This window comes from Ovis aries, chromosome 2 (assembly GCF_016772045.2).
Source record: "Ovis aries strain OAR_USU_Benz2616 breed Rambouillet chromosome 2, ARS-UI_Ramb_v3.0, whole genome shotgun sequence".
In the NCBI taxonomy this organism is placed as follows: Eukaryota; Metazoa; Chordata; class Mammalia; order Artiodactyla; family Bovidae; genus Ovis; species Ovis aries.
The window spans coordinates 246,996,033-247,023,313 of NC_056055.1; the positions used below are offsets into that span (position 1 = coordinate 246,996,033).

General features: G+C 60.9%; 1 protein-coding gene across 4 annotated transcripts in view; it reads left to right on the top strand.

The window, feature by feature from the left end:
* The window catches only part of CAPZB (capping actin protein of muscle Z-line subunit beta), a 153,637-nt gene that overhangs the window by 117,873 nt on the left and 8,483 nt on the right, over window positions 1-27,281 (top strand). For all 4 annotated transcript variants that reach the window (XM_027965602.3, XM_027965601.3, XM_042244747.2 and 1 more), the window contains exons 4-6: window positions 1,896-2,009; window positions 18,161-18,302; window positions 18,629-18,745. In XM_027965602.3, coding sequence (XP_027821403.2) covers window positions 1,896-2,009; window positions 18,161-18,302; window positions 18,629-18,745 — 373 coding nt within the window. The remainder of the gene's footprint in view (window positions 1-1,895; window positions 2,010-18,160; window positions 18,303-18,628; window positions 18,746-27,281) is intronic.

Below are 27,281 nucleotides of genomic sequence, written 5' to 3' on the forward strand. Positions count from 1 at the left end.
CTTCATCTCTGTCGGTTCGGAGGAGCACTTGCCAGAATGGCCGGGGGTCCTTTCCTCCCCGCCCCGTGCTGGCAGGCTTCAGCTCGCGGGCTACTGCCCAGAGCACCCTTGCTGCCCGGGGCAAGGTCGGGGGGCCGGGCCGTGACCGCGGCCGGGGGGTGAACGGACAGGCAGAGAAATGGTCCCTCCTGCTGCGTGTCAGTGTGGAGACGGGCGTGCAGTGATGACTGCACCCTCCTGCTTTGCTGTTGTTCTCGAGCATGTGGTGGAGCGCCAGGCCCCCTTCCAGGCGGGGAGCAAGCGGTGGAAAGCAGGACAGACATGACTCCCGCCCTCCAGAAGCTCAGCTTCTCAAGATGACCGTCTAAACTAGTTTCCAATTCAGGAAAGTTTTAGGATTCAATTCCACAGCCGCACTAGTGCTCAGGAGCCACCTGAAGCTCCCGGCTACCGTCCTGGATGCACAGATGCAGAACACTGCTGTTGTCGGGGAAGTTGTGCCGGGCAGCGCCGTTCTGAGGGGTGAGCGCAGTGAGAACGGCCCTGCCCTCCAAGCCAGGTGGGGCCCTGGCGGGTCCCGGAACCCTTGCCAGTGGCCTGGGCATGGCCCAGTGTAACCCGCAGGCTGCCTGCTGGTCACAGGGCAGCAGGGGCGTCTCAGGCCACTGTTGCAAGTCCTCCTGACACGAGTGGGTGGGTGAGGTGGGGGGCTGGCGTGGAAAGAAGGGTGCCCAAGCACCTCCTGCTCTGGGGGCAGCTGGTGCAGGGAGACCCTCGGGCACAGCGACTCTGCCCTCACTTACCTGTGTGGACCCGCAGCCTCGAAAGGGGGGGCCTCTGCCCGAGGGCAGTGTGGAGGTTGCCCAGCTGACGTGCCTTTTGCCCCTTACCATCAATCCCCAATCAGTCAGCCCTGAGTCCTTCGCGACGTGAAGTGTTGTGGGCAGGCAGGGAAATGGGAAAGGCCGTAGGGTTTCTGACCACAGGCGCGTCTCGGTCTTTATGGCCCAGGCTGTGAAGGACTTTGTCCGGATTCTGTGTTGCCCTGCCCTCCTCTCTTTTTCCCTCTCACCTTTGTAATTCTCTCTCTGTGCCCCCAGCCCTGTGAAGTCCACCTGCGGGAATTAACGAGTGAGTTCCCCTTACAGCTGCCTTCCCAGCACTCTCTGTGGTTAAATGCTTTCCTGATGTGGCAAAATACATTTTTAAAAGCACAGCGAGTCTTTGGGCTGGAAAAAGCGAGGCTGGTTCTCATTACTTGGCAGTGCTCTGTGTGCACACAGCCCGTGGAGGCTGGAGGGCCCTCCTCTGCCACGGGGAGGGCTCCGTCCCTGGGGTGTCCTTCCGTGTGATCTGCGGCCTCTTGCTGCCCTAACTGACAGCTCTCATTTTAATCCTTAATTGTCTGAGACGATCTGTGAGGAGAGTCACATTTTCTCCAGAATGGCTGGCAAGTCAGGAAGGACTGAGGGCTCTGTCTTCATCAGCACAGCGGTGAGGACAAAGGAAGGGCTTAAAAGTCGGGAAGGAAGTGGCGTCCGCTGCACTTCACTGTGTGCGGGTCTCTGGGCGGTTGGTGTACCTTCCTCCTCTGCTCCTCAAAGCAGACCTGTGGGTAAAGAGCGGCCTCCCTTTACACACGAGGAAAAGGGGGCTCAGAGAAGTCAAGACACGTGCCGGAAACACACAGCTAGTGAGAGCTGGGGCCTGGCGGCCACACCCAGGTCTGACAGCCTGAGCCCTTGCTCTCCGAACCTCGAGAAAGAAGGCCACGTCTGTGGCCAGGGCCTGCGGGTCGCGGCCACTCCTCTGCACTCTCAGAAGCTGGGGCTGATGGGCTCGACCGCCCTGTCTCCCTGGAACGAGTCGTGTGACCTTCTCCCTCTGCCCTGCAGGTCACCATGGAGTAACAAGTATGACCCTCCCCTGGAAGATGGGGCCATGCCTTCTGCTCGCCTGAGGAAGCTGGAGGTGGAAGCCAACAACGCCTTTGACCAGTACCGAGACCTGTGAGTTAAGGGGCTCCCCTGATACGTAGGTCGGAGAGGAGACACGACCGGCCTCCCGGCGGGCCTGACCAGGGGCAGCTCTGAGCGCCCTGCAGGACGTTGGGCGGGAATGTGGTCCCCGGGCCCGTCCTGAGAGGCGGCTGGCGTGTCCGGGCGCCGCCCTGCGTCATGAGCACCGCCCGCATGCAGGACTCCAGGCCCGATGCCCCGTACCCGTCGTCTCAGATCTTCCCCAGCGTGGTGCTGTGGTAGTCCCCATGTTTGCCGAGGAAGAGATCAGCTCAGAACAACTCATTGAATTGTGTCGGAGGCCAGAGGCAGAGCGAGGGGTCAAACCCAGGTCCATCTGTCCGCAGAGGCCCCTCTGGGTTTTACGGCACCGCCTGCCTGACGGTTCTCGCCTGGGGCCCAGGGCCCTGCTCTCAGACCAGTCGCCGAGGCCAGGGTGGACGTGGGGGGAGTCGCTGGGGGCCTCGGCCTGCACTGTGCTGTTGTAGTTTAGTCACTGAAGCGTGTCTCTTTTGCGACCCCATGCACTTGGGAAAGTGTTTTTGCTGCATCTGCTTAGATTTCTGCCTCCTGCTGCACCCCCAGGAAGGGCAGCCACTCGCTCCATCCACCACGCACGGAAAGGTTGCAGAGAAGGTTATCTCCAAAGCATTTTTTTCTTAATAGAATCTCATTTTTAATTACGCTCCATACTGAAAATACAGCAAACCTATAATACACGCAGTGCTACCTCAGTACGGACCCAGCGATTCAGGGGAGGACTTGACGTGTATGTCTGTAAAGGGCCAGATGGTGGGCACTCTAGGCTTTGCAGGCCACCCAAGTCCTGTCACTTCTTTATTCTCTCTTTTTTATGTATAATCATCCTTCCCTCGTAGCTCAGTTGGTAAAGACTGCCTGCAGTGAAGGAGACCCGGGTTCAATTCCTGGTTTGGGAAGATCCCCTGGAGGAGGAAATGGCAACCCACTCCGGTATTCTTGCCTGGAGAATCCCATGGACACAGGGGCCTGGTGGGCTACAGTCCCTGGGGTCACAAGAGTCGGACACGACTGAGCAGCTAAGCACACATCCCACAGCCTTTAAAACCGTAAGGCCTCTCTTGAGCCTGGAGGTGGGTGGCATCTGGCCTTCAGTCTAGAGTGTGCCCACCCTGACCCTGACCCTGACCTAGGATGCAGGCGGGAAAAAGCGACGAGAGAAACGAAGCATCCGGCCCGCTGCGGTGTCGTCCGGACGCGGTGGTGCCGCCCTTGGAGATGGAGCTCAGGCTCCATCTTGCAGACAGCTGGCGTGGTGGTCCAGTTTTTAGCAGATTTGATATATATAATATGCCATACAGAATTATATGTGTCTATCTGACACCTGTGTCAACAAAAGACCCACAACACAGAAGCAAAAGCACGGCTCCGAGGAAGCTGGACCCGAGGCCCTTAACATCTGCGCCGCCCCAGGTGCGTCGCGGCGCAGGTCGGCTCTGTCTTCACTCTCGGTCACGTGCCAGCGTTTTGCGTGCAGTATCTTTAATCTTTTCAAGAACCTCTGGGGCAGTTGATGTTCCCATTTTTACTGATGAGACTGGGATTCCCAGAGGCTAAGTGAACCCCCCCCACACAGGACCTCGAGGTGAAGAGCTAGCATTTGAGTCTGTATTTGCCTGATGCTTCCACACGTTATTGAGTCTCGCCATTGGAGTAAATTCCAGCGGCTGAGGAGCCACGACCTCGAGAACGTCGCCCTGTGGTAGCGCAGCTCCTTCCCGAGGCGTGGTCTTGTCGCTGGCGTTTCTGGTTCATTCGTAGTTGTTCCTACGCAGCCGTGTGGCAGGGAGCCTGTCCAGCTGCTGAGCGGGAATTCCCAAGCGGAGTCAGTTTTGGGGGTTAGTGATGATGTTGATAGTGAAACAGCAGTGCTGATAGCAGTAGTTACCAGCCAGTACCGGGGCGAGCCTGGCGTCCACTGCCTCTCTCGGTCTTATCGAATCTTCACGTCGTCCCGTGCAAGAGGGTTATCCCCGTTTTACAGATTCACAGGTATTTCACAGGTTCTGTTCCAGTTTAAAACCATCCTTATCCAACTCCAGAGTCCAAAACTTAACACATTGACTTGACCAGCATTGGTGTGTTTGACGCAAGCCAGATGCTCACCGAGTCCTAGGGCTCCGGCCTTGAGTCCAGACGGCCACGTCCGCGCCCGCGTGGAGCGCCCGCTGTGGACACACAGACGATAGAGTGATAGTGGGTCGGTGCCCTGAAGGGTGGTGGGACAGAGAGTGACCGGGGTTTGCGTGGCAGGGTCGGAGCGCCTGTCCGGGAGCTGACCTGGGCTCTGGTGCCCGGGTGGGAAGGGGCAGCCAGGCAGGGTGGCTTATGGGTCCTTCGAGGATCAGAACAAGGCCAGTTCCGATTGCTTGTAGGCATAAGCGTCCGAGTGGCGATTTCCTGGATACGGTGATCGCATGTGCTGTTCCCCTTGTGCTGTCGTGGAGTCGGGGTGAGGGCAGGCCTGGGAAGAGGCGCGTGTCCTCTCTGACTGCCCCCTCCTGCCTGCTGGCTTGCTGCTTCACGTGTCTAATGACGTGTGGTCTGTTCAGCATGTGCCGTCTGTGAGGCCTTGGCGGGCCTCATACGGTAGAGCATTTCCCCATCCCCTTCACAAGGCTTCCCTATCGGAACAGTGGTTCTGCAGGGTACGTGGGAGTTGTCTGCCAGGCCACGAGGGCCCTGCTCAGGGAGGTCCTCCAGGCTGTTAACCTGCTCGGAATTGGCCGGAGGCGGGGTTCATCCCCCAGGTCTAACTCCGCACCGCCTCCTGAGAAGGTTCCCCCGCCTGGGCAGAGTCCCCCTCGAAGGGGCTTTCCGCCTTGATGACCCATATCTCTGTGGACCTGTGCATGTTGCCTCTGCTCCCCTCTGAAGGTGAGCTGACCTGCGGGGAAGTGGGGAGGGGGCGTCTCACAGGACAAGCCAGCCCTGAGTTTCTGGGACTGTCTGGAGAGGTGGAATCTGGGCCCAGAGCCACCGCTGAGGTACTGGGAGGGTCTGTGGAGCTGGGGTCCGGGCCCGGAGGATGCCGTTCTGCCCCGAGCTGAATCAGTGTGCTCTTCTAGGTGGGAGGGGACAGTCTGCGGCCTCCAGGCGGCACCCACAGGCGAGGGCGGGGGGCCTTTCACTCCCTCGTATGTGGGGGCGGCCTGGTCATCCCGTCCCAGCAGTCCCAGGCCCCCAGAGGGACCGTGGTGGGAGTTGTCGTTGGGTGGTCAGAGTCGTCAGTGCGCAGGGACGCCCTCTCCTGAGGCCCATGTCAGGACCATTTCCCCAGTTGCTGAGCCAACCCATTCTCATTTAATAATTACGAATCCAAGTTTCCTTTTTCTTTCTTTCCTTCCTTTCCCCTCCTTCCCCCAACTCCCTAGTATCTTGCCCACTTCCTGTTGTCAAAGTGCGCTGTGGGTCGTCAGAGGTCAGTGACCTTGAACTCTGCCCGCTGTGGTTCTAGGGCAGACGGAGATCAGCCCAGGGCTCGGAGGCCTCGGCCCTGCCTTGGTCAGCGCAGGCCAGGGGTCACTGCAGCTTTCCTGGGGCCAGGGCCTCGCCTTTCACCCTGTCCTTTATTCCTGCCCCTCCCTCGTCTAGGCCTCTCCCTGCAGCAGGGAAGCCTCCTCTGCTGCCGCCGTGGTGCTCTCGAGAAACACTCTACCTGCCACTGCAGGAGACGCAGTAGACTAGACGCGGTTTCAGTCTTCAGTCCCCGGGTCGGGAAGGCCCCCTGGAGGAGGAAATGGCACCCCCTGCAGCATTCCTGCTTGGAGGATCCCATGGACAGAGGAGCCTTGCAGGCTACAGTCCATGGGGCTGCAAAGAGCTGGACACAGCTGAGCGTGCACAAACACACACAGTGAAGGGAGCCGCAGCGCTCCTCCATGGAGCCTTCCCCCTAGCTTGCTTCAGTTCAGTTCAGGCGCTCAGTCGTGTCTGACTCTTTGCGATCCCATGAACCGCAGCACGCCAGGCCTCCTTGTCCATCACCAACTCCCGGAGTCCACCCAAACTCATGTCTATTGAGTTGGCGATGTCATCCAGCCATCTCATCCTCTTGTCGTCCCCTTCTCCTGCCTTCTATCTTTCTCAGCATCAAGGTCTTTTCCATTGAGTCAGCTCTTCACACAAGGCGCCCAAAGTATTGGAGTTTCAGCTTCAACATCAGTCCTTCCAGTGAACACCCAGGACTAATCTCCTTTAGGATGGCCTGGTTGGATCTCCTTGCAGTCCAAGGGACTCTCAAGAGTCTCCTCCAACACTTGCTTCCTTACACGTCAGCAAACGGGCTCAGGCAGAAGGGTGACACTGCCTCGCGTCCACTGGCTCTGTCGCTGAGCCGCTGCCTGAGAGGCTGAGGAGATGGCCCGTGTCCTGGGCTTGTGGACAGGTGCCCAGAGCCTTGGGCAGACCCAGAGGGAAGCAAGTGATTGCAGGGCCTCCGCAGGAGAGGTGGGTGCCCGTGACTCCGGGGGCGGACTCCAGGCCTGTGCCCTGGTGACTGAGGACTGCGGCAGGCGGGCCCTCCCCTGTGCTCACCCGGACTTTAGCCCCTGCTGCTCCTGAATTCTGGGGTCCTGGTGGGTCGCAGGAGTAGGACTGGGTTTGCCTTGTGCTCTGGCCTCTTGACCAACCCCCCTCCCCCGCCCCCGACCCCAGGGGATGGGACGCTGCCCTTGGGCTTGGAGCCCTTCCTGCCGAGAGGCGCCTCCAGGGGCTCCTCGTTGAGTGGCTCCCAGCAGGAAGGAGCCTCGTCTACACCAGGCAGGCGCACTGAGCTCCTCTCACGGAGGGCGGGGGAGTCAACCAAAGAAAAGCAAAAATGGGCCAAAGGTACCCTTTCCTGCCATTCCGCGCCCCGGGGCCCTCCTCTGGCTTATGTCTTCAGCCTGAACCTGAGGGCCTGGGAGTGAAGACAGCTCCTGGTTCCCGGCCCTGGTCCCCCAGCCTTCTGCCTCCTGGCATTCTCCTAACAAGACGCGGGGAAGGAGTCCGCGGTGAGCGTGGAGGTGGAGCTGAGCTGCGGCCCGGCCAGGTGTCCCGGGCAGCAGCAGGCTGGCCTGCCTGCCTGGAGATGGGGGCTCACCAGCCCCCAGAGGCGTTTCTCTGCCATGGGGGCTGGAGGCTCCATCACCGTCTTCCCAGAGGAAGGCCTTGGCTTCTGTGCTCAGGCTCCGGGCTTGGATCGCCCAGCCGTCAAGGTTCTGACTCTGTAGGGATTAGGATGAGTCATCGGCACGTTGAATTGATACAGTCTGAGTGAGAGGCCAGGCCGGGACCAGACTGACGAGCAGGCCCCCCGGCTTGCACCTCTGGGTGCCCCCTCTCCTGCCCGAGCACAGGGTTTCTGCAGCGTGGCTTAGAAGTGCCAGCAGCTGGGAGCGTGCCTGCTTTCCCACAGCGGGCACGAGGTGCCTGGGGGCCCAGAGAGCTGAGCCGGGGTCCTGCCTGGTTCCCGTGAAGCCCCGTTCCTCCCGGCTCCCTGCGCCTTCTTTCCCTCCCATCCCTTCCACAATTACTGCTTTCCTGCTTTGCCATCACTAGTGACAGAGAGGGATCCTGGTGGGAAACTTTCCCAGGAGAATAACTGTTAAGCAGCTGTTGATTGCACAGCTCTGATTCTAGATTGGAACAGTCCGTCTGCTGAAAGTCCTCAGGAGATGACAGGCGGGTTTCCCTGGAGTGCTTGCGCCGGGGGAGGCCGTGGCCTGCTCGCCCGTCTGGAATGTCATCACTCCCCTTCCCAGGCCTTCCCACCCTGGCCGCCAACATCCCAGCGGCTCCCAGTCTTCCCCGCCACGCCCTGAGGTGGTCTCCAGCCCCAGTAGCCCCTGGGCGCCGGGAGCTGGAGCGGGAAGGGCCACCTCTGAGGCAGCTGGCTCACAGGGGTGCTGCTTTACTGGCAGAGCCTCCGCTTTCTCAGGCCCAGGCCTGGGGCGGCCCAGCGAGCCTTCTCCCTGGGAGAGGCCTAGCAGAGGTTGGCGCTTGCCGCTGCCAGAGAAGCATCTCGTTTGCGGTATGAGCCACCAGCAGGCCGCCACGCACCCCACGGTCAGCGCTTTGCATTCCCAGGTTCCCAGGGAAGAGAGGAAGCCTTCCCCGCTCTGGCTTCCACACTGGGCCCTCGGTCAGCCCGGATTCTTCCGAGCCCAGATGTTCTAACCAGGGGCCTGGCACTGCTTTTCTCTCAGACATGATTGCTCCCATCTGTGCCAGACAGCTTGCCCCACGCTCTGCGATCCTCGACTCTTGGCTCACAGCAGATAATACCTTCGAACATGCGGTTGCAATTTATTGGCCTTATAAGTTAATTTTAGTGGGTGTGCAATTGATTGAAATCAAAGCTCAATGAAGGCCAGAGTCGGGGGGTCGGAGGCGTGGGGCGGGAAGGCACTTTGTGTTCTTCCTTGCTTTGGGTCTGAGATAATCTTCAAGTGCTTTAATTAGGCTTTCTAATCAGCCGCTCTTGTCTGGAAGAAGTTTACAGAGTGAAACGAGGCTGGCGCCCCTGTGGCAGGCGCGGGGCCCGTGAGCCTCTCCCGGCAGCGGCCGCGGTCCTCTGCCTCCTCTCCCTGCCCTGGGGCCCGCGTTACAGTTGTGGCTGTTTCCGCTCCTTCCTGCCTCCCTTCCATCCCCCGTGCCTCCGTCAGATGGTGCTTGAGCAACACCAGCTGGCAAGTGCAGGACTTCCAGGGGCGTGTAAGGAAGAAGTTGCCCAGGTTTCTTGTGTCCTCAAAACTGAGACCTCGCACCCTGGGCCCCGAGGGGCCACCTCTTCCTGGGACGTGAGCGTTGGGCCAGGAGCTTGTGTCTGTCCCGATGGGACTCGTAGGTGGCAGCGGGAGGCTTGCCGATGGAGCGGGAGTAGCAGGCGTGTGCGTGCCTGTGCTCACTCAGTCGCGTCCGACTCTGTGGCCTCAGGGGCTGCAGCCCGCCAGGCTCCTCTGTCCATGGGGTTCTCCGGGCAAGAACACTGGGGTGGGTGGCTGTGCCCTCCTCCAGGGGGTCTTCCCGACCCGGGGTCACACCTGCGTCTCTTGTGTCTCCTGCAATGGCGGGCGGGCTCTTTAGCACTCGCGCCACCGGGGAAGCCCAGCAGGAGTCTGGGAAGCAGGTAACAGGGTGGGTGGGCCCAGGTACCTCCCAGGAGCTGGCTGTGACCCCAGGACTGTGTCCGGGTCAGGCTGCAGAGCGGGCAGGAGCTGTGCTGTGGAGGAGGCCAGGCCTCAGTCCTCTGTTGTGTCCTTGCTCGCTGACGGTGGGCCAGGGGTCCGCTTGCTGAGCCTCTGTCTCCTTGTCTCTCAGTGAGCCGTGGCCTTCTTGGTGGGGGGTGCTGTTCCCCTCCCAAGGCTCCCTGTGTCCACTCGAGGGTAACGGAACCGTCCTTGTTGGGCAGCAGTCCCATGTGTGCCGTCCTGGGTCGGGTGTATTTGTGGTTGTGGCCGTGGGGCGGTGCTCCTCCCCAGACGCAGGACAGTGGGCCGCGCTCAGGAGGCTGCAGGCTCCGGTGGGGCCCGGCCAGCACTCAGTGAGGCCACAAGGAGGTCTGCTTCAGCAGCGGGCTGCAGTGGTCGCCCTGTGCAGTGACGGGAGGCAGTCCTTGTGGCCGAGCCTCCGATGTTTCCTGAGACCCTGCGGTGCTCTCAGCGGGCGAGGGGTCCCCAGGGTACGAAGTGAACTGAGGCATAAAGGACTCGCTTGGGAAGCACTAAGGAAGACCAGAAAGCGGGCACTGCGGAGGGGGGAACGCCTACAGCGGGCCGTGGGGGCCCAGAGCAGCATCCCTGTCGCAGGGGACATCCCAGCATCACACACCAGAGGCCACGCTCCCCGCAGGGTGGCCCTGGGCTGGCCTCTGGGAACTTGGACTTGGGAGCTTCCTGTTCTCCCTGATAGGAATGGTCACGGTGCGGAGACTGTCCCGTAGACACCGTGGTTTGTGCTGAGCTGCAGCCTCCCTCTCCCAGAGCCTGTGTACAAGGCAGAGGGCTCACCAGGAAGAGCCGTGGGTGTTGAGACTCTGGGGGGCTCCGCTGCCCGTCACTGGGAACTGAGGGCACTCCACGCGGCTTGGTGCTGGGAGCCCACCCCTGGTTTCCTCCACGGCCTCTGCTGTCTCCTTTCCCTGGAGTGACTCGGGCCCATGAGCACGGCTCTTCTGAGTCCAGTGAGTCCTCCTGGCGAATCATGGAGCCTCAGGTGGTCATGGGTAGCCAGGCCAGGCTGTGTACCCAGACCAGGAGGAGCAGGCGGGCTTCTCTGAGCCAAGGGGCGTGCAGGTGAGGCGGGAGAGCGCAGGCCGCAGGGCCGGAGGGTGGAGAGAGCTGCAGAGGCCCCTGTGCGGCGTGGCCGGGGTGTCGTCCTCCGCACCCAGGGAAGGGGCTGCGGGTCCTGGAGTGCATTGGACAGTGCTCACTATACGACCTCTGCTGTCCCCCAAGGCTCTGCAGGCTAGGGAGGCAGGCCCTGACCTGGGCTCCTCCTGGTCTGACTGTGTGGCTCCTGTGGCCTGAGGTTGCCCTGTGTCCGCCCCCCTCCCCGCCCCCAGAGATGGCCGGTCCAAGCTCCCCAGGTCTCCAGAATGAGAACCCAGGTGGGAAACGGGTGGGAGCAGTGAGCAGCGTGAGCTGAGGTCACAGAAGTGTTCAGGAAAGTTCTCGGGAAGGCGAGGCCTGGACCGCCCGCCTTGGCCCTCACCCTTGCCGTCTGCCCCTTCGGATTCGTCTGCTTTGCCCAGAGGTGCAGGGCCTCTCTGTGCGTGGAGGCCCTGTCACGGCTGCCCCTGCTGCAAATCCTGTCCTGTGGGGACAGAGGGCTAGAGCGGGGGGCGCCGCCTTTGGCTCTGAGCACGTTGGCAGCGTAGTTAGTGTTTGAGTTTCCACATACGTTCTTTGTGTCTTCAGCCACGCGTCCATTGGAGGGTCGTTCAGAACCCGCCCTGCCTGCGGACCTGGGCTGGGGTGAGGTGCAGGAAGCAGCTAAGGGAGGTCAGGGTCGCCTCGGCTGCACTGCTCTGATTGTGTGGGAGGCAAGCGGGGGGAAGCCCGTCCACCCTGGGGGAAGCTGAGTGCTCCCTGCTCTCGTGTGTAAGTTTCTGAGGTGGGGTCGTCAGCGGAGGTGCCCGGAGCCCCTGCAGGCGGGGTCCAGACGGCCGCCCACTGCTCCCAGCCTGGAGCCCAGTGACAGCCCAGCCAGTCGGTCCCCTTTGCCTGGTCCTGAGGCTGTGCCCAGGGCCTGCGTGCCTTGGCACTCATTGATTGTCATCTGCTGGAAGAAAGTTATATGGAAAACAGGAGCGTGCAGAGAACAGCTCCACTTATAGACAGATCCCGGTCAGCGTCAGGGACCGCCGCCTCCAGGGTCGCGCGTCTGGCTTCGTGGCTGCGTGTGTTGGGGAGAAGCGAGGATCTGCTCCCACTGGCGGTGGACCTCCCTGGTCCTTCTGGGCTCCCTGGGAAGCAGTTCTGTGCAGGTGCCCAGGGCGGTGGGCTCACAGAGGCTCAGCCAGCAGCCCCTGCCACCCCCTGCAAGTGGAAGGCCCTCCTTTCCAGAGTTCCCTGTGTGGGGTGCTCAGCGCCGCCTGACTCCTGGAGACCCCTTCCTCCCTGCGCTTTTTGCTCATCCACCTTGAAACATCTGCGTGGGGGTGGTGAGCTTACTTGAGTCCATCGTCACAGGCTGAACCCAGGCCAGTGGAACAGGGCACTGCTCTGGGGCCCCGCCAGCTCCCCCTCCTCTGCTGTGTGACCCGGCTGCGTTCCTTTCTCTCCCTGGGTGTCCATGATCTTAACTCTAAGATAACGTACGCAAACCCCGTGACACAGCTGGCAGGCTTCGGGCAGTGGCTCTGAAACTCCGGAAGACCTTGACTGTCCACATCTCCCGGGGGGCGCGGTCAGATCCAAGGGCCGTTGTTCCCGGCGAGGCCTTCGTCATCCCTCTTCCTGGACAGAAGCACAAGCCTTGTAAAGAGGCTGTAGAGCGCCACAGCCTCCGCCCAGCTGTGCCTGCTGAGCGCCCGGCGTCACAGCAGCGTGAGCCCGAGCCCGTCCGCCCAGCTGTGCCTGCGTTTCTGCCACACACCTGTCCCGAGGCCGCAGGCAGGGGCTCTGAAAACCCTGGCAGAACCGACCATCCCTGGAGGCGTGTGAGCCAGTGCACGTGACGAGGGGCTAGGAGGCTGCACCACGGCTCTCGGAGCCACCCTCACACCAGCCCCCCCGCAGCCTCCAGATCCTGGAGCGTCGTCAGGGCCAGCGTTTCTGAGGAATGCGCGCACCACACGGGCACCCCGCGCGCCCCCGTGTCCCTCCCGGCTTTCCGTAAGGGGGCCTGCTTGTGCAGCGTGCGGCCCAGCGCCGGGGGGCGGGGCCTAGTGCTGGCCCCGCCCCTGACCAGTCTGGGTCTGGGGGTGACCCGCGTCCTCCGCCTGCCGGGGTAGAGGGTGGCCATCGCCCTGCCAGAGACCCACAGCCTCGCCCGCTCCCGGCTGAAGGCCCGCACGTCGGAGTGAAGCCGCGGAGGGCCTGTGCCCGCAGAGCTGTGCCGGCCGTGGCTCTTGCGTGCGGGTCGTGGTGTGTGATCGTCGCTTGCTGGGGCCTCTGCGTTAGAGCTGAGTCCAGCCCGGCTCCCAGGAGGCGATTTGACGGGGGGAGGGAGGCCAGCCTCGAAGCCCGTCCGGCGCTGCCTTTCCTGTTACACGCGCGGCCCGTGTTGGCCAAGGCGGGTCACGGCCCAGATTGCTGAGCCGAGTTTCCATCCCCGTCTCCATGCACACCTCAGCCTCAAACACCCCGTAAAGCCCAGGGAGCCGGAGTAGGTGGTTGTCTCTTATCCCTTTCTTTGGTGAAGTAGATCATTTTGAGAGTGAAGTATTACGTTTTTCCCCTTTTCTCTTCTCCTCCCCAGAAGTCCCGAGGTTGGAGACTTCCGGTCATAGAATCTGTATGTGTGACCCTGACTCTGGCCCAGTGGAGGAGGGCATTTCAGGGGGAGGAATGGCTCTCTGGGGAGAACGGAGTCACGGCCGCCCGGGGCGCTCCACTGACCCGGGTGCAGGGGCTCACTGATAAGGAGGCCGCCCGCCCAGGCGAGCCACCACGACTGGCTGTGCAGGTCAGTGGCCCTCCACCCGGGCGCTTGCCCACGACTCCCGGCTCCTGGGGTCTCGGCCTTCTTGAGGTTTATAAAACCTGGTTGTAGTCAGCATGGTGATTTTCAGACGGTGGGACTTACAGAGCCAGCCCAAGTGCCCCCTGACCGTAGTCCCTGCTGTCTGAGCTCTGCATGGCTACGTTTGCCTTAAGAAACATCCATCTTGGCTGGGGCGGTCTTAAAAGCCACCAAGACTGGAGCCCATGGTTGACGGCGCTCCCTCTCGAGCGGACTGCAAAGCCGCGTTTTCCTCTCGTTACTGGGCCCGTCTGGGCTGCTCTCCCATCCCCTACTCCTGATGATCCTGGGATCTGAAGGGCCCGGGGTTTCCTGGCCCATCTTTCCACGGCGGCTTCTTCACTGTGTCCCCGCCGACTGACTGAGCCTTACCACGTGTGTGGGTTTCAGCCCTCTCTCCCTGAAGGCCTGAGAGACGCCCAAGGGGTTCAGTTTGGGGCATCCACGTTTTAACGATGCTCCCCAGGCGGCCTGCTTGACTGGGGACCATTTCTGTCGAGCCCAGCTCAGCGGGGCTGTGGCCGCGATCCTGTGACGGGGTCCCCAGTGTCCCCAACGGAGCCAGGTCAGAGCACAGACCGCCAGGCGAACCCCATTCACGTCCCTGGCGATGGCGGAGCCGCCTTGTTGAAATGGCATGCTAGCATTTAAACAATATTAATGCTATTTGACTCATTAAATATACAAAGGCCGGTTAAAGTGCTTCCATGTGCGCGCTGTTAGCTCTGGCGGGCGGCTCCTCAGATGGCTTTATGTGGTTTCAGACAACATTTTAGCACATTCTTAAAATACCCACAAAAGCCTTTATGTAAAAACTCATAAATGTGAACCACATAAAAATTATTTTTTTTCTCCCCCGTTTCATGTCATTATGATCAAAGTAAGGTAGGTAGGAATGAGTTTCCGAAAACCTGTTGAGGTCCCTTCTTTAATTAATGCTTCGCGCTCAGAGCTGGGCCATAAACCGCGGGGCGCGGGCTGTCTGTGCCCCGCAGGCACCTTCCCCCAGCGGCCAGCGTTCTGGGCGGTGCTGAGCCAGCCCTGCCTGCTCCCTCATCCCTGCGCCTTCTGCCTTTGAGCGTCAGGTCGAGACTTGCAGCCACACACGTCCCCGGAGGTCCCTTTAGGCGGAGTGGAATGCGAGTCCGAGCTTGAGTGCACGAGGAACTGTGGCCCCTGGGGTGCAGCTGCCATCACTGCTTTGTCAAAAGTCAGAGGGACTGTAAATTCGGACACCACCCACCATAATACCGTCCCCGCTGTTAAAACCAGTTCTGGCGGTCACGTGGCCCCCGAAGGTACGCGTGACTCCGGCCGAGTGGGGAAAAGCCACGCCCAGCGCAGTCCCCTTGCTGTGCCTCCAGTTACATGCAAGCAAGCGTCTGGACGTAGACCGGAGCAGGGTTTGGAAAAATGAGGTTTATGGGAAACGTTGATTTATGGTATTGGGGGCTAGATGTTAAATTTCTCTTTCATAGAACAGTGTTGTAACGATTATTATTTTTTTTTAATTTGGAGGAAAGAATAGTAACCCCCATGAGACCAGACTCGAGCTTGCCCTGCCCTCGTGTGTCCCCAAGTCGTGAACATAAAGGGCCCTGGCCAGGGTGGCCCACGGGGCAGTGGAGACGCCAGGGAGACGCCGCCCCCAGGGGGAGCTGGGAGTAGGAGCGGCCGGTTCCGCCTTCCGTGTCAGACGCCGCTGGAAGAAAACAGGGATCCCAGGGAGGGGACTGAGGGCTTGACCACAGACCGCCTGGTGCTTCTGAACCGCTCGCTGGGTGATGTGGGCGAGGGCTATCAACCTGCCAGGCCCTCAGCCGGCTCCCTCCCAGCATGACCTGCCCTGCCCTGCCCCGAGCCCCAGCACGGAGAACAGCTCTCTGGTCTGGGGGGCAGGTGAGGCCAGAGGCTATGTGCCGGAAAAGCCACATTTTAAAAGGTGTCCTTTTTTTCCCCTTTGATGTGGGGCTGCTCTCCCAACATGCAGACAAGAAGGGAAACCGTGCGTTGGAAGCCAGCCGCCTGTCCCGCCAGGACAGGTGTCGGCAGGTCTGCTGTGGGCTGCCCACTCCTGCCCAATGGCGCTGCTCTGCTTCCTGGTGGATGCGGTGGGGGGGAGGGGGTAAAACCCAGGAGAGCGAGCGGGCAGGGCCCTGGAAAGACGTGCCTTCTGCCCGCCTGCATGAGGGCCGGGCAATCCAGGGGGGCCCTGTGTGCACCCAGCCCACTGCAGGCCGGGCCAGATCCAGGTGGCCCTGTGGGCGGAGGAGGCATCTCGGGCTCTGAGCCAGAAGCCTTACCCTCTCTGGGTTCAGAGAGAGACCTAGAACAAGGGAGAGAGCCATCCTGAGAGGGGTCCCCGAGTGCCCAGCGCCGGCCGGTTTCCTGGAGGTCACTGGGCCCCCCAAGCAGCTCTCTCCCTTCTCCCGCGCTTTCCCTGCACTGCCGCCCTGGCCTGGAGCCGGAGTCCGCCCCAGCCTCGGTCTTCGAACTGACATTCAGCCCGGGGGCCGGCACCCCAAATGTCCTCCTGCCGTCAGTCCCCTCCTCGCGGTCGGCTCGCCAGGGGACACGAAGCCATGAGTCTAAGCTGACAGTTAGATGCGTGGGTAGCACAGGATGAGTGGCAGGGGCAGCCTGCCTGAGGGGCCCTGGCAGGGTGAGCTCTGGGGAGCTGCAGGCGCCCAGCCCAGGGGGCCGCGCTGGGCCTGAGCGGGGGGACCGGGCCACCCCAGGGCCTGCAGCATGGGAGTGCCTGCCTGGGGGTCCTGGCAGGGCGGGCTCTGGGGAGCCGCGGGCACCCAGCCCAGGGGGCTGCGCTGGGCCCAAGCGGTGGGGCGGGGGCCTGCAGCTCAGCAGCACGGGGCGCCTGCCTCTTCCGTCTGCGGGTCTCCTGGTTTCACCCTGGCGTGGATCACACGCTGGGGCCTCTGTGCAACAACGTTTAGTCTGAAAGAGTTTCAGATTTATAGCAAAGTTATCCAGGCAAGAGTACAGAGTTCTTGCACACCCATCACATGTATTTACCATTTGTATTGCCGTCACGTAGCACCGTCATCGAGGCATGATTCACAGAGATGCTTGCTTTCCTTACTTGTTGCTGAGGCGGTCTTCGGCCTCCTCCTGTTAAGCGTCTGTTTTGGCCGTGCTGGGTCTTGTTGCTGCCCCGGGCTCTCTCTAGCTGCAGCGCGGATGCCCCGGGCTCTCTCTAGCTGCAGCGCGCAGATGCCCCGGGCTCTCTCTAGCTGCAGCTCGAGGATGCCCCGGGCTCTCTCTAGCTGCAGCGCGCGGAGGCTTCTAGCTGGTGTGCTGCTTCTCACTGCAGTGGCTGCTCCGGCCCCGGGGCCCGTGGGCTTGGTAGTTGGGGTGCTTGGGCTTAGTTCCCCTGCGGCTCGTGGGAGGAGCCAGGTCATCTTCCTGGACCAGGCATTGAACCCGTGTCTCCTGTGTTGGCAGGTGGGTTCTCACCCACAGGACCACCGGGGAAGTCCTCGCATATTGTTCTTATCTCTGAACAGTCCTGTAGAGTAGACAGTGTCCTTGTGTCGTAAGGAGACCGAGGCTGTGGCTGTGGGTGAGTCGTCGTTGGGCGGGTGGGCACACGGCGCAGCTGCTGACTGGCGGGCCGGGATGGGGACCCCCGTCCGCCTGACGCCCCGCCCACGTGTTTCGGCGCCTGCCCTGCTGTTGCGTCTGAGGCCGTGCGTGGCCCAGGCCCTGCTGGAGGGACCTGGAATGTGCCTGCCACACCATCCACACAGGGTTAATTGGGGTCAGAGAGGCCACAGACTTCCCAGGAGAGGATGCGTGAGCCGCCAGAGCTGAGCTCTTCCCGGGTCTTAGTTGGGAGGCGCTGCACGCAGCCTCTGCTTCCCGCGTCCCTCAGACCTGCATGCACAGCCGCTGCCTTGTGCCCTTGGACTTGGGATCCTCTCCTGATTTTCTTGGCTCTTTTGGCCTTTTCTTAGCCTCTTGCATTTGAGCTGAATTAGGAGCTCTGATCGGAGAAGGCAGTGGCGCCCCACTCCAGTACTCTTGCCTGGAAAATCCCATGGATGGAGGAGCCTGGTGGGCTGCAGTCCATGGGGTCGCTAAGAGTCGGACACGACTGAGCGACTTCACTTTCACTTTTCACTTTCATGCATTGGAGAAGGCAGTGGCAACCCACTCCAGTGTTCTTGCCTGGAGGATCCCAGGGACGAGGGAGCCTGGTAGGCTGCCGTCTCTGGGGTCGCACGACTGAAGCGACTCAGCAGCAGCAGCAGCAGCAGGAGCTCTGATTCAGTATTGCCGCAGACCTGCAGAGGAGGCTGAGTTCCAGCCTCATTGTCGCAGCCGGTGCTCTGAAAGACCCATAGACCCCAGGGGTGTGCAGGCCCTGGAGCATCACGGAGGGGAGGAGAGCCCTATCTGCTCTCAGCGGGAGGAGTCTGGGCTGATGTTGCTGTGGGTATTTTTTTTCCCCCCTCTTCTTTTTTACCTGTAAAGTAACCATCCCCAAAGATAGGAATATCACACTGTAACGATGACTCGGTAGTAGTGAGCCCTGTTGAGTGTCTGTTAGATGTCACGCACGTTAGTGGACCCTTCCTCTGAGAGTGATGTGAAGCCTGGTGGCGTTGAGCCAGCTGGGCAGAGGCCGCAGAGCTAGTGTCGGGGGCAGCTCCAGCTCAGTCAGCTCAGGACTCCTCGCTCTGTGCTCCTTCTGTGACCCGCTCCCCGGCCCCAGAGGGCGCAGCACCCTCTCCCCTGCCCAGCAGACGCGCAGGACCCAGCCGTGAACCACCCGTGGCGCCCCCATAGGGAGGGCCTGTAAACCCAGACGGACGTCCAGACGACTCTGGGCCAACGCGCCCCCTCTGGGACCTGGGGCGGTAATCTGCAGTTTGATGGGCTTAACATTTAACAAGATGTGGGCCTGTTTCCTGCAGGTATTTTGAAGGTGGTGTCTCATCTGTCTACCTCTGGGACCTGGATCATGGTTTTGCTGGAGTGATCCTCATAAAGAAGGCTGGGGATGGCTCAAAGAAGATCAAGGGCTGCTGGGACTCCATCCACGTGGTGGAAGTGCAGGTGAGGCTCCCCCGCGGCTGCCCTGGGGGTGCTGAGTGAAGAGGGGGTGCTGTGATGTGTGAACCTGCTGCTTCCTGCAAGTGCCTACGGCCACGTGGACAGAGGCAAGGCGGGAGTGCAGTCGTCGCGGATGAAAAAGATCCCAGGGGGACTGGGGTACACGATTGCAGATTCAGCCCTAAATTTAAAAGCCGTTTGGGGTCTTTAGAAGGTCACATCACGGTGAGGCCTTAGGAAGGGAAGGCTCTAATGACCTGAATTCAGGGGCCCCTTGGGGCTCAGCTCAGGGCCACACGCGAGGTTCTGATCTCTGTCTCGTCCTGCAGGAGAAGTCCAGTGGTCGCACCGCCCACTACAAGCTGACCTCCACGGTGATGCTGTGGCTGCAAACCAACAAATCCGGCTCTGGCACCATGAACCTCGGAGGCAGCCTTACCAGACAGGTAGAGTGAGTGGGCAGTGCCCGGGCCAGCCCCAGCGCTGGCTGTGTGTGGAGATGCGTGGGCAGCCGCCCCCACAGGGTCCAGGGGCGGCCTCTGTGACTAATGGGGTCCCCCCGCAGGCCTGTGGGTGATTGCTGAGACTCAGTCACGGGAGATTTTTTTCCCCTTGGGTCAAGGTATTTGTGGTAAGATGCTCCTGTGATATTTGGGACATGCTGATGGTTACATTTTCGAATGGATTCATTTCTTAATTGTGACTTCTGCCCGCAGGTGGCAGAAGTAAAAACCAGCTTAAGCAAAAACGGGAACAAGTCAGCTCACGTACTTGTGCAGTCCCGTCGTCGTCCAGCCCAGCGGGGTCTAAGACACACGTGATGTGGGCGGGACCCCGAATCTCTGCATGGGGGCGCCTGGCGGCCTCTGGCCATCCTGGGGGAGAGCGTCTCCCTGCTGGCTCGGGCTGCTTGTCCAGAACAGAATCACTTCCAGGGGCCGGGGTCACGTGACTACCCATGGGTGGAGTTAGACGAACAGGGGGAGTCAGTTTCCTGAAGTGAAACCGGGCAGCTTTTCATAGTTTTGCGGGGGGTCGGTGTGGGCAGCGTGAGCAGTGCTGGCGGCCAGGCGGTCTGAGCACCAGGCCTCTGGGGGGTGGCCGTCAGAGTCCCCAGAAGGAGAGAAGCTGCTGAGCTGGAAGCTGCAGGGCTTCAGAAGGAGGAGGAGAGCCTGCTTCAGTCTCCGAACCAGTTACCAGCCTCCCCCCGCAGCTGCCTCGTGGTCACATCTCCTCTCTGCTCCGCTCCGGCCCCCCCACCCGCAGCAGTGCCCCAGGGACACGGGGTCACAAGGGAATGACAGTCAGCAGCATCGTCCACTCCAAGCCCAAGCAGGGCACTCTCCAGACCTCAGAGTGTCTGTTCATCTCATTCTGAAAAAAAACGAGCGTGTCTGGCTAAAGCAGTCCACAGCCTGTGTGAGGCACAGCGTCTGCACGTTAGAGGAGTTCAGAGGGCATCTCCCAACCCGACAGGACACCCTGTGCCGCCCTCCTTGGTGGCACCCCGGGGCGCGCGGCCCTGGGGGTAGCCCACTTCCTTCATGTCAGCCTCTGCAGGAAGTGGCATCAGGAGAGAACCTGCTCTCCAGGGTGGGTCCCCTCCTGCTTGGCGGGCGCCCCGCAGGCGTGCGGTTGGCTGGGCTGGCGCCCCTGCTCCCGCCTCTTTCCCGTGAACTATTGACGGTCCAGGGATTTCCCGTTCTGTTTCTGTGTGGTTGATCTTGCTTGAAACAAGGTTTTCCCTGTGGACCCGCGTTCTGGACTCTGTCCCTTCTGCCCATGACAGATAGGTTGTGTCTCGGTTCCCATCATCCCTGGGTTCGTTGTTCCTTCCGGCTTTGTTCCCACACATTAACTCAGATGAATGAGTCTGTCTTCGTAGTCATTCGCAGCCAAGCTCAGAGCTCTCTGGGATGGCTGTCAGAGACTTCCGTAGAGGAAGTTGTGGGGCGCTGGTCTTTAGGGTGAGCTGGTTCGGTTCTCATTCACCACCTAAGCAGACTTCACATTTCCACACAGATGCTGTTTGAGCTACCTGTGGCTGAATGCCGCCTGCCGTTTCCCAGCCGGCTCCCGGCCGTGCTGGGACCAGGTGGCTGCAGGCTTGGCCTCACCCTCCTCATCCTCAGGACTCAGCGCGTCCCTGCACCTCAGGCTCCTTGGATGTTGCGAGAAGCCTTGCTCTGCTCTGTTCCCTGTCGCTGTGGCCCTGCAAGCCTGGCGGGGCAGGCAGGCTCGCCCAGAGGCTCGTCCTCTGCAGCTCGGTGGCACCTTTCTGCCCGCAGTCCAGTGTAGGAGGGCCCTGCATCAGCGCCGTGGACCGCAGAGCTGGTCACAGATCCAGAGAGCGAGGGCCCCGCCCTGACCTACCAAATTGAGACCCCCATTTCATAAAAGTCTCCAAGTAATTTACGTGCCCATTAACATTTGACAGACGCTACTTTTCTGGGTTCCACACCCAGTGCCATCTTGGCAGGGGTGGGGGTGACGCCCCATGCCACCAACAACCATTGTGCGACCCCAGGAGAGTGTCCTGCACATCACTCTACCTGGAGACAGTGCCAGGCTGCGCATCCTGGGCTCAGTCCCAAACGGCAGCCTGCCCGCCCCCCCGAGACACACCTGCGCTTCTGAGCTACTGGCTACACATCAGAGGTTCCCACGACCCTTCCTTGGGGTCCATTAATTTATTAGAGCTGCTCACCGAACCCAGAAAAACCCGTTTACTGATTAGCCTGCAGGTTTATTGCAGCAGACTCTTAAACATTTCAGATCAACAGCCAGATGAAGAGATCCACACGGTGAGGTCTGAAGCAAGGCCTGCTGTCCTGATGGAGTTTTGGGGCCCTGCATGGTGGCACCTGGAAGTCAGTTGGTTTCTCAGCCTGGAAGCTCTCTGATTCCCATCTTTTGTGGGGTTTCACGGAGACTTCCTTGGGCTTCCCTGGTGACTCAGACGGTAAAGAATCTGCCTGCAATGCGGGAGACCAGGGTTTGATCCCTGGGTCGGGAAGATCCTAGAGAAGGAAATGACAATCCACGCCAGTATTCTTGCCAGGAGACTTCCACGGACAGAGGAGCCTGAGGGCTGCAGTCCATGGCGTCACAAAGAGTCTGATACGACTGAGCAGCTCACACACACACAGAGACTCCCTGACAAAGGCGTGATTAACTCACGGGTGATTGATTTGACCTCCAGCCCTTCTCCCCCGACTGCCTGGAAACCAGGAGAGGGACTAAAGTCCCACCCCTCCATTTGTGATTGGTGCCCCTGGTGACCAGGCCCCATCCTGAAGTGGTTTCCAAAACTCACCGTGTTCACAGAAACCCAGTCGTGGTGGAAAGAGCTTGTTGTGAGTGACAGGGCACTTGTTTCCCCTCTATGTCCGCGAAGTGATTGATGTCAGGAACCGCAGACGCGCCCGAATATCGTAAAAGATGCTGCCATTGCTACTCTCACTCAGGAAACTCCAGGGGTTTCGGGACCTGTGAGCCAGGAGCCATGGATGAAGGCCAGAGGCACATGAGGAATGGGTTTGGGTAGTCCGAATGACCAAGTGCGTGTTCCTTACGAGTCACAGTATCACAGCTGCTGTGAGCCTTTCTCTCGCCTGTCTTTGGCTCAGGTTATCATGAGCAGCTCGTCTCCAAGACGTCCCTTCCAAGCGTGTGTCAGGTGAACCGGGAGCTTGGACCACGAGGTGCCCCCTCCCCTAGAGCAGCCTTCAGTTCCTACTTCATGTGCTGCCTTAAGCTTCTAAGCAAGTTCAAGACCCTTGCTCAAGAGTCCGCGTTTAGGACTCGTAACAGGCCATCCCTTGGGGAGGCCTTTGCCCCGGGCCGGTGGTGCCTCTGTGTAACAGGAGAGGACACGCAGGCCTCGGGGAAGCCGGGCTGGCAGCCCTGCAGCGGCCCTGAGAACATCTGTTCACGTCTTCAGCCTGGAACTCCGTGAGGATCCCTTTTAAAATCAAGATTTTTCTTTTTTTCAGTAGAATAATTATGCTTTTGATAGCCATTGAATGTCTTTTAACGTGGCGGAAGTCGTCAGCTGGGAACCTGGTTGGTTCTGGGGGCTTCATCGTTGCGCGCGAGCTTTTTCTAGCTGCAGCGGGCTGGATCGCCTGCTCTTGGGCGCACAGGCATCCCATGCGCTGGCCCCTCTCGCTGTAGAGCCCGCGTTCTGGGCACCCCGGCTCCAGTCATTTCAGCCCGTGGGCTTAGTAGCTCAGAGGCGTGTGGAACCGTCCCGGGCCAGGGATAGAGCCTGTGCACCCTACACCGGCAGGTGGATCCTTGTGCTCTGTGCCGCCAGGAACATCCCTTAGTAACTTTTGTTTTTTTAACTTATTGAGTGTACTTTAAATTAGAGGGTAATTACCTAACAACATTGCAGTGGTTTCTTCCGTGCGTTTCTGTGTTAGTTGCTCAGTCGTGTCCGACGGTTTACAACCCCTTGAACTGTAGCCCGCCAGGCTCTTCTGTCCATGGGACCCTCCAGGCAAGAATTCTGGAGCGGGCTGCCAGTTCCTTCTCCAGGCTTCTCCCACGCCTCACCGTGAATCAGCCACAGGTATACATATGTCCCCTCACTCTTGACCTCCAGTTCAGTTCAGTCGCTCAGTCGTGTCCGACTCTGCGACCCCGTAAAGTGCAGCACGCCAGGCTTCCCTGTCCATCACCAACTCCCGGAGCTCACTCAGACTCGCATCCATCGAGGTGGCGACGCCATCCAGCCGTCTCACCCTGGGCCGTCCCTTCTCCCTCTGCCTCCAGTCCCCCCAGCGTCAGCGTCTTTTCCGCGAGTCAGCTCTTCGCCTTGGCAACTTACCTGTGCTTGCGTTGCAGTCGCAGGAGCGTCTCCATGCTCTTGAACAGAAGCGGTGCAAGGCCTGTGCCTGCACTGGGGGTCGGAGCCTCAGGCACCCACAGAGAACCTGCCTGGAGCCACAGGGGGTCTCAGGGGTCCCCTTCTCTGGCCTCAGGGCAGGGCTGTCTCCAACCCCTCCCAGAACCAAGGCAAGTGCTTGCTGGGCAGAGCCCATCCTTCCCCAAGGAAACAGACCCTTGTTTTCCAGGAGGCACTGATGAGGCGGGGCAATGGAACCCCCAGGCAGCTGGCTCCCCCCACCCTGCCACCCGAGGAGTGCTGGAAAATCCTAAATCCGTATCCGGAGACGGCTTCCTGCATCACTTACCGCTCTGAACTGTTTATAATTCCACCCAGTTTACAGTGACCTGGACAAATATTTAATCCCCAGCCTTCCTAATAGTTTAAATCAGAGCTGTCAGCCCACGGCCAGGGCCTGGTTCCGGCTTGCCGTGCACGGCGCCTGCTGCCAAGCCAAACGCCGGCCCGATGAGAGGCTGTCCTCAGCGCGCCGGGCCGGGCTGCGGGCCTGTGTGGATTGCCTTGTGCTCTCGGCTCTAATGAGGAAACTCAGGCTTCTGTCATCATCCTCGCGGCCCGTCACATAACTCATCCGAGGCACGTTAAAGCCGGGGCTGGTTTCCAATGTAAGTAACTGCAGGAGGCGGGCCCGGGAGGCCGCAAGGGTGACAGATGAAATCTAAGTTAATGATGCGTAGTTTCTGCGCAAACGGGGAAATGAGAGTTGTGGGTTTAGCTGTTTGTCCCAGGTGAACCTTGGGGGAAACGCCTCTGGTTCTCTTGGACGGGAAGCCAGGGGGTTCCAGGAAAGCCGAGCGGATCAGCAATAGGGTGGACACTGGGGTGGCGTGGGCTGTCTCCACGGGTCAGGTTGTGGACAGCATAGCATCACTTAGCAGGTGAGGAGACTGGGGTTCCGGCTCTTCAGTAGTTTGCCCCGTGGTGACTTAATGAAGTGGCGGGCAGAGCTGGGACGTGAGCCCAGATTTGCCCCTTAGGAAAACGGGAAAAGGCTGCGTGCTGCCACGCACATCTTTTGGTCTTAGCCTGTCCCCGCGCCTGGTACTCATGAGATGCTCAGTGAGCACTTGCACACTCGGGCGTTGAGCAGTTGGCTCAGTGTAGACAGGACGCTGCCCCGTGGGCACCCAGGGACTCGGGGGGCAGCGGCCGTGGGTGAGTGGGCCGCACCTGCAGAGGCCCCTGGAGGGGCCAGGCCTCCCTGGGCCGTGCTCAGCCGTGCTGCCCTTTGGGTGTCTCTTGTAGGAACCAGGCTGACCACAGGAGACAGCTTCACCGCCAGAAGCAGTGAGGAGGCCTTTAAGATTTTTAAGCAGTCGGCCGATCAGATGTGTATCTTCAAAAGGTGGCTCTCTGCATGGAGTGGAGGCCGGGTTGGCAGGAGGGGGCCGTTAGACCCGCCCAGGAGAGGGGTGGCCAGGGGCCAGGGCGTCTGGCCTGTGGCCAGCGGGTCAGTGAAGGGGCGTCACGGCCGGAAATACAAGGAGGATCTTGGGGTGACCCCCACAAGGTGTGTGCCCTGGGGTCAGAGGGCTCTTCCCTGGCATGAGTACCTCTGTGAGGCTGCAGCTGCTGACGCTGGGTGTGCGGAGGGAGGGCCCCGTCTTCCCGGGGCCTCGGTGCTGAGCCCCCGCCACCCTGGCCCCAGGGGTCAGGAGCCGCCAGCCGGTTCGAGGGCCGCCAGCACATCCTGGCCACGCCACAGCCACCCCTTCCTGGGCTGACCCCAGGCTCCCCAGCGTTCCCGCTTCCCTCGCCTGTCTTGAGTGGCAGGCCGGGCCAGGTCTTAGCAGTGGATGCGCGGTCTGCAGCTGTGGCACATGGAGTCTGGGTCCCTGACTGGGGATCGAGCCCGGGCCCCTTTGCTGGGAGATGAGGGTCTAAGTCTCCTGGTGCCTGGCCCTGGCTCGGGCTTGGCGGCATTTGCTGCCCCACCCCCCCGGTCCCCGAGGGCCCCTTTCCTTGGCTCCTCGGGCTTTGCCTCCGTTCCCTCCTTGCTCGGTGTGGACAGTAGGAGCTGCTTGCGCTGACTGTCTTTCCCTCTCGGTGAGCATGCCCGCCTGGCTGACCCACCAGCAGCGGGGATGCTCAGACAGCACCTGCCCCCGCCACCTCAGCCCCGCCTTTGTTTCCTCCTCACCGAAGGGCGTCCCTTAGGGCCACACATCCCTGGAAGACAGAGCGGACACGATGTTTTGGCAAGTCCCTGCAGCCGTGGGGCCGTGGGAAGCAAGTGGGGGTGGTCTTCACAGGGGCTCTCACAGCCCGACCTTGTCGGGGCGAGGGCAGACGCTGGCCCCCGGGCCCCCGCGGGAAGGCCGCCGGCTGCGCACCAGCACGCCCGAGGATGCCGCACCGCGAGGTCACTGCTGTGTGTCAGCGGGACGTGGGAAAAGGCGGGACCACGGGTCTCTGGAAGGAAACCCATGGGCCAGGCCCTGCAGATGTGTGTTTGATTTTTTTTTTTTTCTCAGATTCTAAATATTTAACAACAAAGGTGGAATGTCTCGTGGGGCGGGGAGGTGAGGCCAGTCCCTTGCTCCCCGCGCGGCGTCTGCACGCAGTGAGGCTCCAGTCGGTGCCCCTGCCTATGGGTCGAGGCCGGGAAACCCGCTTCAACCCTTGCTGGGCGCTCGGGCCTGGCAGAGGCCCGTGGCCTCCCTTGCAGATGTGGGGAGGCCGGGTCCGCACCAGGCCGGGGGTGGTTCAGGGAGGGCCTTCTCCTGGGGGAGGCCCAGCTGCAGCTGGTCCCTGTTCTCTGAGGCTCCCAGGTTCGGGGTAGAGAGGCTTCACGGTGTGGGTTCTGGGGGCGCCCCCGTGCAGGTCGGGTGTCCTGGGGTGGAATGGCCCCGGCCTGGTCCAGGGGGCGAGCCAGCATGAGGCTGCCGCCCTGTGCCGTGCCCCACCAGGAAGGTCGGGCAGGAGTGGAGTGGAGATCTGAGGGAGGGCAGGGACAGGGAGGCAGGCAGGGCAGGGACGGAGCCGCTTGGAATGTCTGAGCCCTGCATTGCGGTCTGGCCTTGATTTTTCCTGTAAGGAGCATGGATGAGGTTGAGCAAATGGAGAAGTCTCCTGGAAGAAAACAGGTTTTGGAATCATCCAGGCTGTCGTCCCAATCCAGCCCATTCTCCTTCCAGCTGTGTGACCTGGACAAACCACTTCCCTTCTCTGAAGTTCAGCATTTTTACCAGTGAGCCCATAACGCCCCTTTGGAAACTGTTAGAGCAGAAATAAAAGCCGCCTTGAGGCACAGGTTCTGCCTGGTAAATACAATAGTAGCTGTTGCTGCTGGTACCATGTGCCATGCAGGCTAGGCTCTATTAAATTTTTCCTGAACTGGGTGGACGGAAGCTCTGCTGCGAGGCTGTCCAACCACTATCTTCCGCTTGCCAGCGTGCCAGGCCCTGGTCTCCAGCCCCAGGCTGACCTGGAGCCGGCCTGAGGCGAATCCTGGGAACTGTGTAGCCGTGGAGCCCGGCGCCACTCGGGGGCCGGGGCGGGTGTTGGCTCACCCCGAGCCCGGCAGCAGCAAGGAGATGGAGGCCTTTCCAGGCTGAGGCCTGGCCCCGGGGCTGCAGAACGGGAGCCGCCTGCCAGGCTGGCTTCCCACAGGGCCCCGGAGAAGCGCTGCTCGGCACTCTGCTCACGTTTTCCCTTTTGAGGAAAACAGCCTGCTTTCTAAACAGGCCCCTGTCCTCCGCGTCTCCCGGCCGCAGAGGGGAGCCGGGGGTACCGGGCGGGGGTGGGCAAGCTGGGCTCTGACTTCAGACTCGGCTGGAACCACCTTGTGGAACATCTGTGCGACCACAGCCCATAAAAATGTTTTCCTCTGGCAGCCGCTTTTATGAGATGTAACAATATCCGCGTTGCAAAAATAGCTTTGTTTTTGGTGGGTCAGCACTGCCAGTGAGCTGACCCTGACCAGGTGTGGAGGGAGTCAGCAGGGGGGCTGTGGAAACGTGTGTGTGTGCCAGGCCCCTGTCCCCCTCCCAGCCCACCCTCTTCCTTCCCTTCCCCGGGCCCCTGCTGGGCCTTTGCCTTGGGGTCAGATTTCTGGCCTCGAGCTC